Source organism: Nelusetta ayraudi, unplaced genomic scaffold, assembly GCF_046127955.1.
Source record: "Nelusetta ayraudi isolate G7.1 ecotype Tasmania unplaced genomic scaffold, CSIRO-AGI_Nayr_v1 ptg000132l, whole genome shotgun sequence".
NCBI classification, from domain to species: Eukaryota; Metazoa; Chordata; class Actinopteri; order Tetraodontiformes; family Monacanthidae; genus Nelusetta; species Nelusetta ayraudi.
This window is the reverse complement of record NW_027466182.1, coordinates 1752129-1772621: the sequence shown is the minus strand read 5'-3', so window position 1 is coordinate 1772621 and position 20493 is coordinate 1752129. Positions and strand designations below refer to the sequence as shown.

General features: G+C 48.1%; 1 protein-coding gene across 1 annotated transcript in view; it reads right to left on the bottom strand.

The window, feature by feature from the left end:
* Positions 1 to 7585, bottom strand: part of cntnap2a (contactin associated protein 2a) — a gene marked incomplete at its 3' end in the record, with an annotated part of 146261 nt that extends 138676 nt beyond the window's left edge. The window contains exon 1 of the mRNA XM_076051133.1: positions 7233 to 7585. Coding sequence (XP_075907248.1) covers positions 7233 to 7335 — 103 coding nt within the window. The remainder of the gene's footprint in view (positions 1 to 7232) is intronic.
* Positions 7586 to 20493: the final 12908 nt, after the last annotated feature.

The following is a 20493-nucleotide window of genomic DNA, read 5'->3' as shown; positions in this document are numbered from 1 at the left end:
TTAAAAAACAAATTGAATGCACCGGCTGAGAGTAATAACAACATTTGTCTTCGCCGCAGCACAATGCCCTCCTTTTTCCCCCTCACAGTTTCCCTTCCACATGAGCTGCTGGCTACCTTTCCCACATCCATTATGACGGAGCGGGAGGACGAGTGCGCAGGCGGGGGAGCCTGCACTCCATGAATGCGGCGTCGTGCACCGACGTGGCTCGTTACGCGCGCGTGTGTGTGTGTGTGTGTGTGTGTGTGTGTGGGCTCACTTGAGTGAGACAGTGGAGCAGATGTTGCACCGTGCGCGTGTGTCGGTGTGAGTGCGTCTTAATCTCCACTGAGATCCGGCTGCCCATCATGCACCGGGCATGTGCAGATCAAAGGGTTAATGGCGCGGGATGTAGGTTAAAACTCCGATCGACGGCTACGCCCACTTCAAAGTCCAATTCTTCAAACAACGCCTCGATTTTTCCTTTGGTTTCGACTTGAGAAAAATCGCAGTTGTCGATTTCCTCGCCAGATCTCCGGCCTGTGGCACGTGCTGATTAAATTTACATGGGCACTTTCTTAATTGCTCAATGCAATTATCTCGTAGCCTCTTTATATCACCGTCACCGGTGTGTAATTTGCTAACCATTCCATGTGTTATCATGTCAGTTTGCCCATCACTGTTTCATATTTCAGGCAAGATGACAACCGAACCAACCTTTTTGGAATTGACTAGCTCTTGCATGCGATTGCTACCTGCTGTGCTGAACAAGCTCAAAGGTCAAAATAATACTTGAAACAGAATCACAACACGGCGGCGCGGCGCTGAGTAAAATCTTGGCTCGGCCGCATTCGTGAATAATTTCAAGAAAACCAAATAACCAAACCACTAAGTGGCTTTGGGAAACAGAGTTTTCTACATCAAGGTTGCAAGGAAAGCAAAAGATGGGGGAAAAAAAAAAAAAAGTCTGTTAAATTGAGAAGAGTCTAATTTCTTTGGAAAATCACAGCCACTGACTGCTTTGCATCCTGTATTCAAGCTCAAGTCACAGTTTTCTCCCTCATAACTCGGCGTCTCGTGATAACAAGATGAATGGATGGATTATTAGAGCGTGACGAGGCTGCTTTTCCCCAACGCTGCCATAAATTAATTTGTCATCATCACATAACTAAATATATTTCCATGGGAACAACGGGACTTCAAAGTCTCTCTTTGAAATCAAAAGGTCGCCTCGTCTTTGCCGCTGTTTATTTTCCCTGTCAAAACACGTCTGCCGTGGCGCCTAACTGGCTTTGCACTTGCCTGAAAATCTCACTACCCGAGCTGTTTTTTTGATCAAAATCAAATCAAAAGTCTACGCAGGGGAAAATAGCGCTCTATCTTAACGGCGGGACGGAGGGGGGGAAAAAAATCCTACATTTCATATTAATAACAAGGCTCCGTCCTGCGATAATGAGATGATTAACTATGTGAGTCGAAATAGTTTTAGCGTAGCATGAGACTTCCTGTACATCGATGTCGAAACAGCTGAGGAGGTGAAAGCTCAATAGTTTGTAATAGTTTGACAGCTGCTTGTTTGATGGTGATGTTGATTCATTCCATGCCGTGAGAGGTACGGTTTTCAGCGCCTCTGGGACCGAACTGTCTCTCTTCCGTCGCACCACAGGGGGCTCGCGACTAAACGCCATCGGGCCCTCGCTCGGCTTTTGGCACGAATACCGTTAATGCGCGGGATGCAGTGGAGGAGCACAAACACGTTCCCTGTATGTCCGGAGCGTCTCGCGGCTCCTGCCCCCGCTGACAGAGGTGTCTGTCTGGCTTTATTGGCGCCGTTAATGATGCCGTTGCTTCCGCACTGATTCGGGCCCAGGTCGATATACCGCTGCTGGGGTTTTTTTTTGTGTTTTTTTTTTTTAAACTGTTCTAACAACTTCAGCGCCCCAGAGTGTCCCTGTTTTCCCCCAAACTAATCCGGCAGCTACCTTCTTAGCTTCCTGTTATCGACTCAGCCGAAGCCCCAAAAACCCACAGGACTCAAACCCAACATCATACATGGCACCAATTTAAAGGCCTTTGAGAAAAAGAAAGATCATCCATATTCATCAGAAAATAGTATTTTCAAAAACGACAACGAATAAAGGTAAAAAAAAAAAAAAAAAAAAAAGAGCTTTTCTTGCAAGTTTAAGAGCAGGTGTTTGCCAGTGGTGGAATGGAGTGGAAGCACTGCAAGCTGCACTAATGCGTTCTCATTAGCTTTGACACATAATGGTCTCAAAAAGCACCGTTTTAGGAAAGAAAGGCAGCCACTCTTGGGGCAGCTTAGAGAAGAGCCAACATCATCATCGAGACACCTCTCCATTATCCGAGGCGGGGCAGCTTCTCTGCCCAGTCCTGCATTTCTCAACTCAAACTGTGCCGCAAAAATAAAGAGGGGGAAAAAAACTAAAAACGAAGCCCCGGGGAGTTCATCTGGCTGGGCGAGGCCGGTCTTTCAAGGCTTTAATCAGGTCTCCAGGAAGGACAACAGCACAACATGAAGTCACGTCAGCGGAATCGTGAGGTATTTATTTTTTTATTTTTTTATTTTTTTTCCGGCAGGAAGGTGTAGTTTTTCCTGCCTTGAAATTGTAGTTTTAGTTTTTTTTCCCACCGACTTGTACCGAACGCAGCATCGCCGCCTTGCGGGTGAAGCAGCGCCACCGCCTGGCCTGGACCAGCGAGATTGTTCATGCACGTCTGGCCAGCAGGGTGCGCTGTGTCAATTTGCAGGGCTGCTGTTCTCCCCCTTAGAAGTCAGCAAGTTGGGTAGAAATAAAAAGCTCATAAAGTGATTATTTGAAGGTCAAAACATCTGCGTCGTGCTTCTCGACACAAGTGGCAGCGGGTTTATTCGTCTTCGCTTCTTCTTCTTCTTCTTCTTCATTCTGAGGGCGTGATTGCGGCGGAGACAAATCCAACGCGATGGCCTTAATGATAGTGCTAACGATGATAAAGTGCATTTTAAGTGGACATTCGTACCAACTGCGAAAGCAATTATGAAGGGGCGCTCGGCGATCAATCACGTCGTTATCGTTAAAAAGAAGGACAAAAAAAAAAAAAAAAAGCACTATTGGTCGTGCGAAAGTATTTGGCCGACGCGGGCTAACGCTGCTGCTGCTGCTGCTGCTGCTGCGACTGTTTCAGAATTACAACTGTAATATTGACTGACACGCTGTCAGAATGAGTCTTCAACCCCTCTCTCCCCCCGACCGGCTCCCTCGAGCCGTCTCTCCGCATCTCCCGCTTCCTTCCCTGACAAACACCGCCTCCCTCTCTGGGTGCCCTTCCCTCCGAACGCTCTCCTCCTCCTCTTCCTCGTCCTCCTCACGTCCCGGCCCACTCCCCCGCTCCTCATGTCAGGGACCCTTTGTCTAATGAGCTGGACAGATTCCGGCGGCTTCTAATGAGGACACATTCCACTAGAATAACTTTTGGATTGTATCGCTTTGCACGCACACATCGACGGGATGGCCTTGTCGTGCGCTTGCAGCAGCAGTCAGTATCATGCAGTAACCTTTGCATGTGTGCGTGTGTGTGTGTGTGTGTGTGTGTGTGTGTGTGTGTGTGTGCGAATGAGTGATGTGACGGAGGGCGGAGGCATTTGGGTGCGCGGCGGGGTGTTACAGTGACATTTCTGAGGGAATTTACACCGCGTGACTTGTCACCGCGCGTTTGTATCAGTCCGCCTCGCCCCCCCACCCCCACCCCGACGGAACATAGATAGCCTCAGAGGGGCGCCGACTTCCGAGGAGAGGAATTTCCACTTCTTCAAGGAGAGCGACGCGACCGGGGCCGGGGGATGAAGCGCAAAGGTAATAGGGAGGAAAGGAAAAAAAAAGAAAACTCTTATTGTGCTTTTACAAAGCCTGCCTTATGAGTTTGCGCCGCCTGGAAAAATAAGAAATATGAAAGTGTTCCTCAGCCATGTGTCGCACTCGGCAACCTTGTTTTAAAGATGTGCCATGTTGCGAAAAGCAGGAAAGTTGCAAAACTATTCTTCTCGAGGTAAATTGGTATCCGTTCGCTGCAATATTCGAGGCGGCTATACAATGAAGTAATTGAAAGCGGAGCCTCGGGTCGAACAGTGTGTTTTGTTTTTTTTTTGTTTCTTTTTTTTTTTTCATTTTAAAAGCACTGTCATGAATTTCCAGTTTTAGCCGGCTGAAATATTCATACGCTGATGGGGCAGGCGAGATTTAAAAGCTGCTGGAGACGGCAGCCTCGCTGTCTCCGTTTGGCTGCGATCCACGCCGGTCTGCTTGGAACGCTTGTCTTACACACACACACACACACACACACACACACACACACACACACACAGACACAGACACACACACAAGGAGCAGGTGCTGCTTTCAGTAGTCTGCAATGGGAATTGCAGACGCTGTGTACCTCGCACAAATGTGACTGGAGGGGACCGTTTTTTCGAACAAACATATTTATAATGAGAGGGAAAAACATGCAAAGTGAAGGGGAAGTTTTTTTTTTGCAAAGTGATGAAAATATCAGCAAGACAGCCAGGTGGGGATAGAGAATTAGAAAAAATAGAGGCGGATTGCTGTGAGGCGAAAAGGAATCAAACAGAGATAAAGACCATTTAATCGTCAGTTAGGCTGCGAAAGGCTGCAGCGACTTACGAGAGGCTTTTTAATTGGTAGTTTGGCGTAAAGGAAAAGGAGAAGGTTGTCTATTCAAAATGGGACTGTTCCGCACAAAAGGAGCACGGTGCAGAGAAATAAAATATTAAAAAGCACACAAAGTAATCGAGAAAGAGGAGGGCAGTCCAAAATATGGTCAAGGCAGCTCCATTAACTCTCAGATTCTTTGTCCTCAAGTCTCGTCGACACAAAGACCGACAAACCTGGCAACTTGGAGGCACGCACACATTGCGCGCGTGCACGCGCACACGGAGCCAAAATAAAAGCAGGCGCACTCGTGTTACTTTTGGAGGGCCCAAACACCCAGTGAGCCGATCTAATCTCAGCCAAGTCTGCTTGCTGCAGCCGTAATCCTGCTCTACAGTCTCCCCAGTGGGAGCCAGAATGCACACGCATACACACACACACACACACACACACACTCACACACACACACTCACACACACACACTGGACAGACAGAGTCAAAGGCAGGTTCACGCGTGCCGCTCAACGCGGCGGCTCTCCTCGAGAAAGATTGCAGCGCGTCTTTGGCCGTTCCGCCGGGCGACGGATCACGACAGCCGACTCATTTGCTGATTGCAGAAATGAACCGCGTCGCTTCCACAGATGGCGCAGTGGGAGGCTCGCGCGAGGGCACACCAGATTATTATCCAATTTGCTTCCTCGGGCTCGGCCGCGTGCAGTGGAATCCTGAATTGAGCGGCTCCGGCGCGGGCAACGGAAACAAAGCAACGGACAAACTGTCGCGGCCCTGAAAACTCTCCCCGGTGCCCACGCGCAGATGTCAGGAGGGGACGAAACACTTTTCTTTGGTTTGCGAGTTAACGCGAGGCGCGGCCGGACCCGTCTCGCCTTGAGTGGCTCTGAAGGCGGAACCGATGCGATGTCTGTGTCAAACGGATCGACATGCTTAATGAGATAAGAAAGGGCTAATCCCGTCTGCATCAGGCGGCCTCTCGGGGCCATCCTATTTAGCCACCCACGGTGTCAAGACAGACTCTGGCGTCATGGGGCCGTCCTTCACTTTTCAGGCAGTCGAAACTTGACTTCAGGAGACGGAGCGACAGAGAAAAATAGCTGAACGGAGGAAGGAGGGGGAGTAAATGCGCATTTGGGAATGCTTTTGAATGCTTGCACCCATTTATTCACGCTTTTAATCACGCCTCGATCTGAGGCACCGCTCAAAGCCATATCCACCTATTGTCTCGTGCTGGGAAAACAGAATAACTTCCAAGCAAGAAAAGCTAAGAAAAAAAAAAAAAAGAAAAGAAAAAAAAGAAAAAAAAAGAAACAGGCTTTCCGCCTCCGAGGGTCTGATTAGGAACAAGCTGTTGCCTAGATGAAGTGCAGCAATGAGGTCAATGAAGACCGACTACTTTTCTGGTTGATGGTTCAACACTTGGACAGAAACCAAACCGGCTGCAGGTCAACAAGAGGGCTGCATCTTTGTCCAGGATGAGAGTCTGACCTCTCATCGGTCCGCGTCTCAGACTTGTTGGTCACCCTCCTCTCATGTCAGTGGGTTCACCTGCACCTGCCGATACGTTTTTGAAAGATCTCTGTGAAAGAATCGATAGACTTTTGCGATTGAGACGCCTCCTGTGCGCGCTCCAAGGTCGCAAGATCAGCAAAAACAACAACAACAACAACAACAGACCCTCCGTTGCCTTTCCCCTCCACCTGCACCTCGCTTCTTCTCCCCCTCTGTTTTGGGGCGCGCACGCGCAAATGGCTCGCAGAGTGGTCCGTCTGTGCGTTGTCTGTCGGAAGCGATGATGAATGAGGCGCGGCTGCGGGACCCCCGGGAGCACCCGGCGATCACACCGGAATCAGTCACAGCCACTCGCCGTCAGCGGCGCCGCGCAGCGCCGAGTGGAAGTAATGTGAGGACAACGCAGGGAGCCCGGCAATAAAAACGGCCCCTTCTGAGACCGAGAGCAAGAATCTGATCTGATGGCCTTACAAAAGTGTACGTCCCGCAGCTCGCCGCCGGAAACGACCAGAGAAAACGCTGCATTTCATGATAGGAAAGAACAACATGAACAACAATATATGGATATGCAACGTCATAGGTTTAAAAATCTTAAAATCTCGAAAAGTGTCAAGGTGGAGAAATTGCCGAACCTTGGCTCTCCCTCAATCTTGTTATTAGATTTCTTAAGAGCTCCGGGAATGGCTTCGTTTTTCTATTTGATTGCGCACTTTTTTTTGCGTTCAAACATTCACAGCTGCATGGTGCAGCACGTATAAGTATCAACGCGAAAAAAAAAAAAAAAAAAATGAAATAAAATAACTACCAAGCGCCCCTGGGTCAAAAACTCGCTTCTGCCGAGGCTGACACCACTCTGGGGGGAGGTTTTGCGAACCTGCAGCCCCGCCAGCACACGCAGGATCCCCCCTTCTAGTGTCTGCCTTGGTCGACCTCAAACACATCCGCAGAATAATCCGCTTCAGCAGCGAAGTGCATCATCCACCACCTCATCATCACCATCATCAAGACCAACAACACAAATTGAAAAAAAAAAAAAAAAAAAAAAAAAAATTAACAACTTACGGGTTGTTGGCAAAGCTCCGTGCGCGGCGCTGACACGGCTGCAAATCCACAAAGCCACCGGCAAAAACGACGCCAATCCCCGGGCAGGACGGTGCCGGTGCATCTTTGACGACAGGGTTGAGGGACCCCGAGACGGCGAGATGAGCTGGGAGGAGGACGAGGAGGAGGAGGAGGCGGCGGCGGCGGCGGCGGTGGAGGTGCTGGTGGCAACGCCGAGTCCGTCCGTGAGCCTCGCCTCGCTGTTCAGGACTGACGGTGAGGAGCCTGGATGCTTCGGACCTCCTCTGTCTCTACCTCCTCCCGCTCTCTCTCTCTCTCTCTCTCTCTCTCTCTCTCTCTCTCTCTCTCTGTCACTCTCTCTCGCTCCCCACTCTCTCTCTCTCTCCCTCTCTCTCTCCAGTGCCAGAAACAGGATGATGTAAGGATCGCGCAGACAAACAGGCTGGACGGTGCTCGCACTTTCTCTCTTTCTCTTTCTCTCTCTCTCTCTCTGCAGCGATTCTTTCAGCCACACTACTGCTTATTTAGCGATTCCAACTGAGGGGGACCAAAAAAAAAAAAAAAAAAAAAAAAAATCCCCCCACAGCGTCCATGCCTCAGGCTGCCAGAGGACGGCGCGGGGATGCAAGGAGCTCCAGGAGTTGAGGAGGAGACGGATCGGCGGTGCGCAGTGTGCGCTCCGGCGCTGCGCTGTCCGCGGTGCTGAACTTGATATCTCTCCTCCCTCCTGCCTGCCTGCCTGCCTGCGCCTCTCTCCCTCCCTCTCCAAACCTCTCCCCCCACCCGTTTCTGGCAGCCTCAAACGTGCACCCCTCCTCCCCCACCCCCTTACTCCTCTCCCCCCTCCCCTAGGTGGTACTGTCCCTCTACTCCGAGCGTTCAATTCCCTTTCTCAAGAAAAAAAGAGCAGAAAAGAAAAAGAACAAGCCGTGTATAGAGAGATGTTCCTTCATGCTGAAGATATGACCCCTCCTTTATGAGACCGCAGTACGATACTTGCTCCAACGATTAAAAAAAAAAGAGACAAAAGACCTGGAAGTTCTGCTGGCAGCGCCATATTAGTCCGAGATCGCTGGTTGAGCCAAGATCGACATGCAGGAATGGTATAACATACGGGCAGTGTTGTTGGGATTACTCCATAAAAGTAATCCAACTGCTGATTACTCCTTCAAAAAGTAATCTAATTAATTCTTTAACTACTTGTTTCATAAGTAATCAAATACTAATTACTTTAGTTTAAAAAAGATAAAGTAACACTTTGAGAACATCTTGTTTCCTACAAATGACGGGGGGGGAAAGCCCTGAGTTCAAATGTCAGCAGGGAGGTGGGAGTATGGCCTGAGAGGCAGTGTATGGTAGTAAACATCCCGTCCATCTAAACTCAAGGTTGAAAAGGGACTAAATAATTAAGTAAGTGTGAGCGATACCGCGATAGCGCATCATGTCTACATGCTGTAGCCTGTCAGAATCCTCACTGGTGGGCGAACTGAAAACTGCCGTGTTGTAATCCTGAAACCACACAGCTCAGCTGGTCCCCGGAAGAAAGAAAAAAGAAAAAGAAAAACCTTTGAAATATACATTCACCAGAAGTGAAGGTTAATTAATTCTTCTTTGAAATATGTGCAGATATGAGTTTTATTGCCCATAGAGTGTGCGAGATTAGTGGACCATTTCTACAACATTTATTTTTGAGTAAATGTTAAATCAGCCAGGGTTAGAGAGTCGGCTTTGCACAGTGAGCGGTTAACTTAAATCCTCTACATGGAGACGTCACGTTGAGCGTAATAGAGATTTTATTCTCATGACCCACGGCATACATTCACTTTTTTTTTTTTTTTTTTTACCTTTGTCTTTGGCCTCTTTTAGTCCTCAAACATGCAAACGAGTTCCAACCGAGACGGACGTGAGCTGTTCCTACCAAATATGCGGATGTTTCAATTTGGAAGAACATCCATTTTTCCCATCATCTGTATCACCGCTGATCCGTTCCGGGGTCGCGGAGATTATCCAGGCTGACGCGGTGTGAGAGGCGGAGAGGTGGACGGCTTAGCGAAACACATCCGCAGCTTCGAGTGACACTAGTAACTGACTTCGGCTTCACTTCGCTGACTTGACGAAAACAAACTTCCTCTCTGGCGAAAGTCAACAATCAGGGAAACTCTTTTTGTTTTGTTTTGTTTTGTCTAAAAAGACAACAAAAAAAGTGATTTCCATACGTGTAACTTGTTTTCGTTTAGTTTTTTTTATCGCGACTTTTCATGAAATCGTTAACATAATCCCCTTGACCTTTTTTTTTTACGAAGAATCAAAGAGGAATTATTTTGTCGAAACAGAAGAAAAAAAGAAGAATCTGAATGTGAGGCAAACTTGTTTTTCTGAGGCTCGTGTCGCATCTCCTGCTGCTGGGTCCTCAGAGAGGAGTGCTTGTTTCTCTGCCCTCTCCGGTGCCAGTCTCCATTTCGAGCAGCGTTTCATCAGTGGGGCGGGAGGGGTTTCGTTGTCAGCACTCTGCAACTGTCACAGCTGCTCCAGCTCTGGCCCGCTTACATCTTCCAAAAGTTAGGCCAGCGCTTTGTGGGGCGAACGGAATGGTGTGTCTATTTGACGGGGTTCAGGTTGATCGTCACGGGACACCAGAATAAAAGCACGGTATTATCTATTTAACCAGTGCTGCCTATGCAAAGTCTTGTAACTCATTCAGATGTTTTTAGACGGTCCTGGCATTTGCAACATACTGCACTGGGAATCACTCTCACTGTCATGCACAACCCTCATGCTCCCTTGCTGCACGTGCACAGTTGCAACCGGGTCAAAACTGGATGCTTCATCGACCTACTGCACCTCATCACTCAACCAGGGGAAGTGCTGGGATTGTGATGGGAAAATAATAATTTGCATTCCTGGATTCATCCGGCCCATTTATTCTCTTAACTATTTTCTATTAAACTCAATGCAGCACACCGACTGTCTCAGTGATTTTGCACAGACATGAAACATGTGGTTATGGACCGTGTTTGCGCAGTGCTCAGCTGTGAATGCAACGCACAACGGAATGCACAACACAATGCGGCGGGCCACACCTGTTTACATTCTAATCTCAACACCTTTGCAATGTGTTTACCCCTCACAACGATTTATTCCTTATCTGGATGACTCGCCCAGATACCGGCCACATTTCAATACGGGCGGTAAACTGGGTTGATGTCTGCGTGAAAGATGGAGAATTCACAAGAAAAGCCAACTGCTCCGAAACCAGTTCTCACATTCGTGTTTCTTATTGTGTAATAGAGGTAATTAATGGCGTGCAAAATGCGACGCTTGTTGTGACAGGAGTTCATTCATTTTTTTTTTTTTTTGACATTCAGACTGTGATGTGCAGCTTGCTAATTGAGACTCGCAGCTCTTCTGCACTCACAGTATCACAGTATCAAAGTATTTACTGAGAAGGAGCCTCCGCCTGATTAGCGCATCAGCGAAGATGAGTCGGACGCAATCAATCCCCAAAAGGAATTTGTCTTGGGCTAAAGTGGCAGACGGCTGAAAAGAGATACAAGACACACCAACAGGACAAGGGAGGCAAAAAAGGCGGAGTGACGTTTTGGCAGTGGAGGTAAGTGTAAAGAAGAAGGAGTTGGGGAATTGAGAGGATGGTGAGGTGTAGATTAAAAATGCAGATTTTGCAATGTCAGGTGTTAAGGATGAATGAATGAGTGGTTTTGTCCCCGCTGGCTCTGTTTGTTGACTGTTCGTAAAGGATGCTTGCTGGGTCATTGAGAATCTCTCAGAGCTTTTTTTTTCTGATCTGCAGTCCCACGACATGGAAAATTGGATTGTGTGTTATAGGAATTCCACTTTAAACCCGTCAATAAGGCGTGTTTTAGCCGCGGGCAAATGCAATGGAAAAAAAAACGTCATCGGGCTTTTGTTATTCGGCTCTCTCGTCTTCCGTCTCTCTCTACTCTTATCTGTTCCTCTCATTTTCCCCGCGTCTACCTCTCCGTCTACCATTTGATTAGTCCCTCCGCCTCCCCGCCGTCCCCTTTGTTGTACAACAGTGGCCTCCTTCTCCCTGCGTGGACTACAAATGGCTTTGTCAATATGTCATGCATGGTAATTCGCCGTTGTCGTTCATCCCTCAAACAGGGCGATGTTTGACGGCCTGCAGATTCTCCTCCCCCCCCGCCCAAAAAAAACAAAAAAACAAAAACAAAACAAAAGTCTCGACAAATAAAAGATGAATATCCCCAGAAAGGCTGTTTTGGTGAGGCGCTCGCTGGAGGGGAGTGATTTCCACAAACAGCTGCTATCGTATCCCAGCCCACCTCCTCGCCGTAATCTCCCGACTGCGAGACGCAGGGAACGCGGATTTTGAGGTGACTCCACACAATCTGCCTTTATCTCTCACAAAAAAACACCAAAAAAACAACAACATTATGAGGGAAGACGGTGCCAAGATGGTTCTTTGGAGCAAAGTTTCTCTTCGGAGACCCGAGTCAAACTTAAATGAGAATCTGCCCTGTTTAACAAGGCGGAGGAAACGGAGCAACGGCCTGGGAACGGAGACACTGGACGCCCTTTAAGATGCGTCGGAGGGGCAATTATTGAAGAAGATACATTTTTTAAAAAAAGAACAACGCTGGTGTTTAGATTTCCACTCACGGAACGACAAAACGAGCGGAAGGTTGGTTCAGAAATTGCCGCGATTTCAACACAATTACCGAGATTGCTTCACAGAAGGATTCACCTATAAGGGAGGAAAGCGAAATATAAAGACCGCCTCCCTCCCCGACACTTTGTTCAAGGATCCGGTTATTGAGTTGCCGTGGCAAAACACAGTTTCCGAGAGGGACAATAGGCGTTTCATTTGGGCCGCGCGCTCGGCTTGTTCCAAAAATGTCCTTCGGCGATGGGGTGAAGACACCCTGGAAACAATAGTTATAGGGGAAGTTTCTCCTTTTTACCCTCTCTTGTTTGTTTTTTTTTTGCATTTTATTTCTCAGAGCGACAGCTGGCGGTGAAGCGCGGGGCAGAGGGCGGAAAACAGTGGCAGACGCTCATTCCTGCCGCGGTTAAATCATCGCCGGCGACGCGCCGTCAAATGAAATGGCACAAGTGCAGACAGAAGAGGAGGGGGCGGGGGTGGGGGGTGGGGTGGAGACCTCTTTAGGTCAGAGAAAAGCTCACATAAAAATTTAAATAGGTCTCGCAATATCTCAGAGACTCCAGAGCAGCCAGATATGGGGATTATTTTTAAACTATAGGGTCGCAGGTTTGGAACAAATTTAGCTTTGGTTTTCTCACACATATACATACACACACATGCATGTGTATGCACACGTAAATATATAAACACATGTGTTTGTAACCTTTTATTTTTTTTAAACTTTTACCATTTGCTGCCGCTGTTTTCTAGCACCAACGAGCAGCAAGTTTGAATCAATCCAAACCCGTTTTAACGGGCACGCCTGAAAGGCGGCGCACCTTTTTTTCAGCGGCCACGATAAATCACTCCGCCGCGTGAAACCCCGTGCAGGTCCTTCCTTGAGGCCTCGTCGATATCTCCTAATACCGAACAGCGCTGGCTGTTGTGTCTGCTAAGGGACGCTATCAGCTGTGTTGTGATTTAGCGCGCCAACACTATCGCAGACCGCGGCGTCATAAAGCTGTCAACGCTGAGCACTGATCTATTTTATTTCGTACTTCTCCGTTACACCAACCCCACCCCCCCCCACCCCCCAGCTCGGCCTGCTAAACCAACATCAATGCGCTGCACATCAGAGGCCGCGCGCTTTCCTTTCTTTGGAATGCAAAAATATTCTTCAAACCTCCAGATGCGGCTGGAGAGTTAAAATAAAATAAATAAATAAATAAAGATGCACTTTGCGGAGGGGCCATGATCCACCTCCTCGTATAAAAGCGAGCCAGCCTCAGCGCTCGTCTATAAATGTCTGCCTCGCGACGAGGGGAGAAAATCTGAGGCTTGATTTACGGCTAAATTGGATCTGAATTGGCATTTTTTTTCTTCTGCCACGACTGCGTGGTTGCGCTGCTGGAAGTGCAGCGTGTATCGCCGCCCAAGGAAATGTTATTTCCCCCTCCTTTCCTTCACACCCGAGACGCAACCTGCGCACCATCCGTCAGGCAACAAATCCCACCCAAATTGCGGTCACGTGACTCCCAAACCAATCTGCAAACCTCTGACTAATTCTCGGGGCTTTATGTCCCGTCTCACCGACCCCCCGACCCCTCCCCCTCCTCTTATGTCATTGTCATAATCATCACTGCGTACAGCAGTGAAGTACAATTACGATGCAGATTGCAGCTTTTTCCATTGAATGGTGTGAAGCACATAACCCATAATTCTTGTAAAATCGCGTCTCGCGGGAGATTTACAAGAATTACGTTTACCTTTCTTTACGTTTGTTTGCTGTCAAGAATGGTGTCATTCTTATGCGTCACGGCCGATGACACGTATATGCGAAAAAAGTGTTTCCAATACACTTTTGCGATATACCTCTACCTGTATATCGATACGTCTGAAAAACCACCTCACGAGAGCGTAAAGACCTTTTAGCGATATTTGAGAGGTTTTTCCCCAGTTTAGGTGTTTACGTTACCAGTATTTTATTGTGATACTTTGCGCAATTCTAGGGGTAATGGGAACGCGGCTAATGACACTGTTGCCCTGGCGTCTGTTCTCGATCTCCTGCAGAGCTGCCCACTGTGGATCCGGCTGCCTAATGCTGCGTTCACATGGAGTCCGGCAAACCGGAAGTCATCGTAGTAGGATTGAGAAGGATGGTAAACCTTACTGTTAACTCTGAGGTGTGGTTTCAAGCATCACAAAGCCAATTTTTGTTTAATATGTGAGCTCTGTCATTAAAAGGAAAATCTTTTCTCAGTTCTCACTCACCCGCTCAACTTATTGCCTTTGGTTCTTGCCTTCTACAGCAGTCGGCTGCCTTTATTTGCATTGTGCGCGCGCGGGGAGACGGGGTGGAATGTGGCTCAGCTCCATTCCCAGGAGCGGCACAGTGGAATTGACTTATGTTAATTACCGACCTTTGGTGTCAGATGTTGCAGGGATTATTTGCATAGTCTCAAAATAGCACTAGATGGGGTTTAGGGTGGAGGGCGGCGGGGGGTGGGTGGGTTGGGGCAAAAAAAAAAAAAAAAATCAACATCTGTACTTCTGCAAAACTCTCCTCGCTCCCCTCCCTCTCCAACACGCCGCGGCACCGAAATACAAATCACCGCGCGTGTTGTACAAGTCAACTGTAACTTATGCGGCATGTTGATTAGTAAAGAGCAAATAACCTTAATCATCCTCGTCTCGACGCGCCCCGCTGTTGTCTGCCGCGCATTTAATTAGCGGATCACAACAATGCAAATGAAAGAAGAATTCTTCCAAGATGCCAAGCGCCTGAAAGATCGACATGATTGACTCTCTGTCGCTCACAGCTTATTAGTTAAGCATGGCTACCTTATTTAGTCCGACGGGACACCAGATGTAGCAGGAAAGCAGGCAGGAAAGGAATCAAGATTTGTACTGGGTGCTGTAAACAAAGGGCTAAATATGTAGATCTCGTTAGAGGCTGCTCTTCGGGAGTCCGGGATTAAAAGTGAAGCTGTAATGGGCACAATATGGGATCTTTAAGATCAACACTGCCAGCCACAAGCATGGGACAAATGTGTGAGAGGGACATCTGCGCAGCCTATTAGTGACGTTCACCCACAGACATTAATAATCATGCTAATTACCCCCGGGGTTAAAATAGGTGGCCGTAAGCAAACGCATTAACACAAGATCAGTGACTTTTTATTCCCTCGTGAGCAGAGGCTGAAATGAAAAAAAAAATGAAAAAGCCATCATTTAATTGAGTCCATCCCACAATGGCTCACATTCACTAATACCAATTACGTCGCGCAGATAATGCTTCGTACTCCCGAGAGGCCTAATGATGGATCAGCGCTTCATCAACGCTGCGCAGTGGAAATAATAAAACACACCCTCACCTGTTTCAAACGTGATGTCAGACCTTCAGCGGAGAAAATATAGGTCGCGAGTGCCGAGGTCTGCCTCTGTAAAGGTTCCTCAGCGCAGCCACGGAGCACGTTTGCGACTCCAACTTGCCGACGTTGCATTTCTACCCCGTATTCCAGACGCCTGTTTTGGATCCGGGAAGTTTCCCTTCTCCTGGAAGACGGGAAGAGAGGTCAGACAGGAGCAGGCCGGCCGGCGCTCGCAAGGAAGGGCGGCCCTTTCATAATGTCACGGCATAATTGCTTTCTGAAACATTCCCTGGCCTTAATTAACTAAATGAGCCTAAAGGAACAAAGGCGAGATGAGAGAGGAGAGGTGCCGAGCGGCGGCAACGCGAGCGATGGGGATCAGATTCTTTGTCGCGACCAGTTCAAACATTCTGTCGTCCCTCTGAACTCGGCGTGCACTTTCGAAAAGGCCGCAGTCGAATTAATATTCCCACCGTTTACAAACAGGAGTGGGAGAGGATGAGAGCAACAGCGGGATCAGGATTATGACCCCACCACCCCTCAAATCTGACAGTTTCCTACATTATGCAAGTGGAGGCACTCGATTTGATTGAAATTCACCCAGCTGACTGTTCCACAAGTCGCAATTCTATAATAATTCTTTAAATAAAAGGGATTGTGATGGCGTGATGCAATAATGACACATGGACGTTCACACTTTTGAGTGTCGCCCACTTAAAGCTGAGATAAATTCAACTTTAATGCGTTCTGCTTCTCTGCAAAAAAAAAAAAAAAATAGACATCAGGCATGATCCTGATTAAATGTGAACGCGCTCTTTTTGTGAGAAGCAAGCTCGCCCCGTTGGTGAACATACTGGACCGACTTCAGTCGAAGTGTCTGATTAGATATGATCAAGGTCTCTTCGTCATCATCTTCCAGTCTGCAGGCTCTGCTCACAATAGGACGGCGTCTCTCGCAATCTTCTGCCTGCTCTGGTCTTCGCACCCAAGGCGGCTCGTCCGCTCGCAGTAAATGCGACTCCTCTCCCCTTTCATCTCTTATTTTAAATGCTGATGGACTGGATCTACATCTCTGCCTTACATGCACAACACTAAAAAAAGGGGGGATTAAGCCCGGCTGTGGGAGAGGGACTGACATTTTGGCGCAATCTAGATGATTTTTCCCCCTCATTACAGGGATGATTATGTCTGTGTGTGGGCTGCTGCATGCTTTTATTTTTGAACCCCCCTCCTCGCACTGCAACAGTCACTTTTATTTCTGTTTGTTTTTTACAGAATGGAACTGATGTCTGATGTCTCTTTTTTTTTTTTTTATTTATACACCAACATCACTAAAAGATATACAGCGCAGGTGTTTGCGTCTGACAGCGCTGCGACTGACAATTTATAATAAGGCGTTGAAAGAAAGTGAGGAAAGAATTTCAATCACACTGCAAACAGGCAAACAAAAACAGCTCGGAAATGAAGAATTGTAACAAAGGGAGAACTTGAATACGTTTCACACAGACATTAGGCTTATTTTTCCCCTATCATCCCACTGTATTTGATCCCCCCCACCCCCCACCCCCCTTTCGACTGGTCTCAGACTCCGGCTTTCTCCCCTTTGTAGCCACATTTGCAGCAGAACGAAGTCATTAAAGCTGAGAAACACAAAGCGACGCTTCTTCCCCCCCGCAGAGCTCTTTGCCACAATGTTTTTTGGGATTTTTTTTAAATGTGCAGCAATCAACTGACCATAAACAGACCCTAAACTGAAGCAGCGGCAGAAGGTCTGCATGTCTGTTACGGTTGGAGCAGATTTAACGGTTGCTTACAAGTGTCTTCTGCGTTGAAGCCGCACTGCAGACTCGCCGTCGGAGGGTCGACGCTACTTCCTCTCAACGGTGATTGTTTGGGACGGCGCCTAATTCGACCGGGTTTCCCTCTAAAGGATGCGCAGGATGGGATGAAGAGTCCAGAGATTGGGTGGGGAAAGGAGAGGGTGTGGCTTCCTTCCCGCTGTGGCACACACCTGTAGCTAATCAGCTCGTTAACCCCGGTACACTGACGCACCTGCCGCTCGTCAACCGTCTCCTCCAAGGTGAATCCAGCAGACTGGAGCAAACGAAGCAGCGTGTGTGTGTGCGTGGGCACTTGTGTGTGTGTCTGTGTGTGTGTGTGTGTGCGTGTGTGTGTGTGTGGGCATGTGTGTTTGTGTGTCTGTGTGTGTGTGTGTGTGTGTGTGTGTGTGTGCAGACGTGCACAGCAGGTGGAGAGTGTCAGCGTCTCCAACAAAGGTTTCCAGTCTGCAGTGGGACAGATCACTCTGGACACGCTCCCACTGAGAACCACTAGACCAGTCGAGTGACTCGTCTGGCGACTGAAGGGTCGCCGGTTCAAACTGATGGTTTGCTCTGCGTCAGGTATTGATTGGCCATTTATGCGATCCAAAACGCGCCGCCCCCCCCCGGGCAAACACTCGAGCGCGAGCTAATTCCAACAAGTTAATTGTGCAAACATAATTTTACCAAAGCAAATATCTGATTTCTGGACGCTTATATTCTGTTTGATCGGTGCAAATGGCATCAAGATTTGCGTGAATCGCGCATTAGTTGCGAACAAATATGGATCCCTCGGCGAGAGGCGTAAAATCGCTTATTTTGTGGTGTCAGAAATCTTCACACGAGCTCCTGTGAAACAGACAGACTTTAGTCCCAACAGCTGCTCTCACATCATGTCTCACAAATATTCATTCATTCATTCATTTTCCATACCCGCTTAGTCCCGAGCTCAGGGTCACGGGGGTCTGCTGGAGCCTATCCCAGCTGTCTTAGGGCGAAGGCAGGGGACACCCTGGACAAGTCGCCAGTTCATCGCAGGGCGTCTCACAAATATTATAATATAATATAGGGTTAATTGTGAACGAAAGACCAGCTGCAGTTCTGCCGTGCAGGCTGAAATCGTCACATTAAAGCTGAAAGCGAGGCTCATTTTCTGACCTCAGTGTGTGTGATTTCAAAAAAGGTGTCTGAAGAAACACTTTATTCAGTTTTCACAACCTGAAAAACATTTATTTATTTATTTATTTATTTTTTTAACCTACGTGTCGATTTAAACGACATCTAATTTACAACCAGACACTGAAGGTCATTCACCAAATCTCCAGAGGACATGCTGATTGATGCTGTCAGTTTTTTAGCTCTTTTAATGTTCACCCTATCAAGCGGTTTCATCAGCCGGGTGAAACATCAACTGACCACACCGCCCTGCCCTGCCTTTCAGATCAACCCGGCGTGAATAAATACATTCTAATCGCTCGCAGTTTGCACGAAATGTGCGACTTTTCGTTTCGTAGGGCGGCAGCCCTAACGGGACTTTACCTGGTCTCAGAAAATAATTTTGATTTGCTTGAAAATGATGGAGAAAGGAGGCTGAATGAATGAGTGACTGCAATCCTGCTGAGCTCATTGACTTTCCCTGCTTCCGTCTCTCCCTTCTGCCCACCGAAGACGAGGGCGTCCCCATCCTTCTTAACTTTTTTCTCTCCCCAATATTTTTGAATTATTAGCACACCTTGGCCCACTCCCGTCGCCGTCTCCCGCCTTGGTTTGAGTTTCCTTCAGTCTAAACGCTAATGACTGATCGCATTAGCCGCGTCCTTCGTCATGGTGGGCGCGGCGGCGACCCCCGCACCCGGCCAATCCCGCCGCTGTGTAATTAATGAGTGTTCTGTTAACGATCTGGTGCACACGCTTTGCTGAGTGATGGAATGTTTTGGAAACGCGTTACCAGGTCACTGTGGTTGTTGGGCGCCGCGTTAATGATGGAGCGCCTCCCGCCCTAATGAGGGGGCGGGGTTTGTGGCGCGTGTCCAAGCAGGTGCGGGCTGGAGTTAGCGTTAGCCGGCCGCCGCCATCACGAGGCTTTCCTCAGTTTTCTGTCACAGAAAAAGGATGAGGCAGGAAATTAATGGCATTATGTCAAATGTAGAATATATAAAAGAAGGCTGGAAGTTGACTTTGAGGACTTTCAGGGCGGACTTGCTTAAACTTTGAAGAGTGTCAGCGTTGTGCAGATTAAATGGAGCAAAAAAACTTTGACCGGATGTAAACTGGGTGGGTCGCTCGCAGTGTAAAATTTGCTTAAAGTTTTCAGCACGTTCATCTTGCCAAGTTTCAGTCTAGAAGCTGGACGGGCCTCCTCTCTGCTGTAACAGAAGCAGATGGTGACTGGTGCTGGCTGTGCTTAAAGAAAAGCCACAAAAGAAGACGAAAAACGAGAAGTTCCGGAAGTGGCTGTGAAGCGAGCTGCCGCTGATGAGATTAGCTCGAATGCCAGCCGATGGTGAAGTTTCCGCTTCCATTTCCAACTCAACTCAAAATTATATGACAGGCAAAAAGACTGAAATCGCCTGCATCGTATTATTCACGAGTGCTGCGCAATTGAAAATGTGAAAGTTGCACTGCAGCACCGATGGACAGATTTTTGGTCTTTGGTGTCGCATGATGACGAGGAGGAAACAACTGAAGATGCACCCAAGTGATTCCAAAATAAACCATTGGAGGCTTTGTAGAAAAAAAAAAAAGAAGAAGCTTTGCAGAAAAAGCTTTAATGCATCACATTTATTTACTTCCTCCCTCGCCGAGACCACCTTCCTTTTGTCATGGCTCCAGTCTTTATCTCTCGCCCTGCAAAGTCTCCAGCTGACTCCCCAGCTCTCCCCGACCCTCAGCATCTGTGATTTTTTTTTTTTTTTTTTTTTTGCTGCAAGGGCGTTTTTTTGCCACAAAGGCGTTGGCGGTGGCTTTCGGTCCGTAAGCTGGATTTACAGAAGCAAATCCAAGGCTACCTTCGCCAGCTTGTCCTGACTCGCAACCATAACGGCCGTGTCTCGAGGTCCGAGTTGGGTTTTCTCTCCTGCTTCCACGTCACTTTACTGACTCGCACTTTTCGTCGTAGGCCAGAGCCTCTTAATCTGCGACGATGAGGAGCAGCAGCGGCCCTCGACACCGGATTCCCCTCTGAAAGTGCTCCTCCTACATCTCCCTGTTCGCCGCGTCACACTTACACAGATTTCTCCCTCCCAGTACATCCTCCTGCCAAATCTCTCTCCAGCGCCAACCCATAAAACATTTCCGAATTAATAATACATCCCTTGCGTGCAGCATTGTTCCGATTTTTTTTTATTTTTTTTTTACCTTGTGCTGACCCAACAAGCCAGTTCCAACAGCATTCATGCCAAATTAAATAATTCATGCCCTTCCCGTTC